Here is a 1,794-nt window from a genome sequence, read left to right as displayed (position 1 = left end):
CCAGCCTGGGCCCGCCCCTCACCCCAGTGTCCAGCCCAGGACCCCAGCAGGCCACGTGTGTCCTGAGGAGCCTGGTGGGGGGGCGGCGGGGGGGGCAGCACAGGACCTAGACAAGCTGGGAGTGACACGGGGGCGCTTTCCTCTGGCATTCCAGGTGGTGCTAAAGGGGGCCCCCGGACAGCCGGGCACCATCCTCCGCACCGTGCCCATGGGGGGTGTCCGCCTGGTCACCCCTGTCACTGTCTCTGCCGTCAAGCCAGCCGTCACCACGTTGGTTGTGAAGGGCACCACAGGTGTGTAGCCTGTAGGCAGGGCCGCCTCCCCATAGGAGGGCTGGGGAGGGTGCAGGTGCTCTCTGCCAGCCCTCTGTTCCCTTGGGGTGTGCCATGGGGTCCCAGTGCCCCGGCCCCACTGGAGGAGAGCTACTGGAAGGGAAAGAGGCACCAGCCACCTGCCTTACCCCAACCCTGCCCCTTCCCCGCTCTTAGGCGTCACGACTCTCGGCACAGTGACAGGCACCGTCTCCACCAGCCTTGCGGGAGCCGGGGGCCACAGTACCAGCGCCTCCCTGGCCACACCCATCACCACCTTGGGCACCATCGCCACTCTCTCAAGCCAAGTGATCAACCCCACTGCCATCACCGTGTCGGCTGCACAGACCACGCTGACGGCCGCCAGCGGGCTCACCACCCCCACCATCACCATGCAGGTAGGGTGGCCGGAGAGCATTGGCCCGAGGAGGGTGGAGGGCACACACACGTCCGCAACTCCGTGTGGGTGTGGATGGGCTGCAGATCAAGGCTTCTGGGCTTTATCTTGGGGCCCTGCACCAGGTCCTCTTCCTCACCCGCGTGGCAGTCGGGGCACACTTCCCTGTTGCGCCACATGATTCTGAGTCACCATCTAATTGTCTGTCGTATTGAGGTGTCAGGTCTAGGGTGTTTCCGATTTTTGAACCCTGGGCCATTTCTCTCGTGATAACGGAGCACGCAGCAAATCTCCACGCGTGTGTAACGTTTTTCTGTGTACGTTTCAAGCTGAATTCGCCGAAAGTGGCGATGCATCTGTTGCTGGCCTTTGTGTGGTGCAGGGTTAGCGGGGCCCCCTCCCTGACCGAGGGCGGGCCACAGCCTCCAACCTGACCCCACAGCTGCTTCCCAGCCCGCACGGCCTTTGAGGTGGAGCCGTGCCTCCTCCCTGGGCCCTGAGCAAGTCCACATCTGGGGGTCAGGGCAGGCGGGTTCTGGACTCACCAGGGAGGGCTTTTCTTTAGGAGCTGAACTGGCGGTCTCAGCAGCATGGGTGACACTATAGGACGTTGGGAGGGACAGGCAGACGGGAAGTTCCAGAGCTAACTTCCCATCTGGCATCTCCTATAGCCTGTCTCCCAGCCCACCCAGGTGACTCTCATCACGGCACCCAGTGGAGTTGAGGCCCAGCCTGTGCATGACCTCCCTGTGTCCATTCTGGCCTCGCCTACTACAGAACAGCCCACGGCCACGGTCACCATCGCTGATTCAGGTCAGGGTGAGGTGCAGCCGGGCACTGTGACGCTGGTTTGCTCCAACCCACCCTGTGAGACCCACGAGACAGGCACCACCAACACGGCCACCACCACCGTCGTGGCTAACCTCGGGGGGCAGCCACAGCCCACCCAAGTGCAGTTCGTCTGTGACAGACAGGAGGCGGCTGCTTCTCTCGTGGCCTCGACGGTGGGGCAGCAGAACGGCAACGTGGTTCGCGTCTGCTCCAACCCACCATGCGAGACCCACGAGACGGGCACCACGCACACGG

The 1,794-nt window shown here is 63.8% G+C and overlaps 1 protein-coding gene across 1 annotated transcript in view; it reads left to right on the top strand.

Moving 5' to 3' along the window:
- The window catches only part of HCFC1 (host cell factor C1), a gene marked incomplete at its 5' end in the record, with an annotated part of 21,795 nt that overhangs the window by 14,139 nt on the left and 5,862 nt on the right, over positions 1 to 1,794 (top strand). The window contains 3 exon segments of the mRNA XM_077769610.1: positions 155 to 293; positions 489 to 709; positions 1,380 to 1,793. Coding sequence (XP_077625736.1) covers positions 155 to 293; positions 489 to 709; positions 1,380 to 1,793 — 774 coding nt within the window.

Source organism: Crocuta crocuta, unplaced genomic scaffold, assembly GCF_008692635.1.
Source record: "Crocuta crocuta isolate KB4526 unplaced genomic scaffold, BGI_CrCroc_1.0 scaffold978, whole genome shotgun sequence".
Lineage (NCBI taxonomy): Eukaryota > Metazoa > Chordata > Mammalia > Carnivora > Hyaenidae > Crocuta > Crocuta crocuta.
The sequence above is the reverse complement of the archived record's forward strand: the minus strand, read 5'-3'. Positions and strand labels throughout refer to the sequence as shown.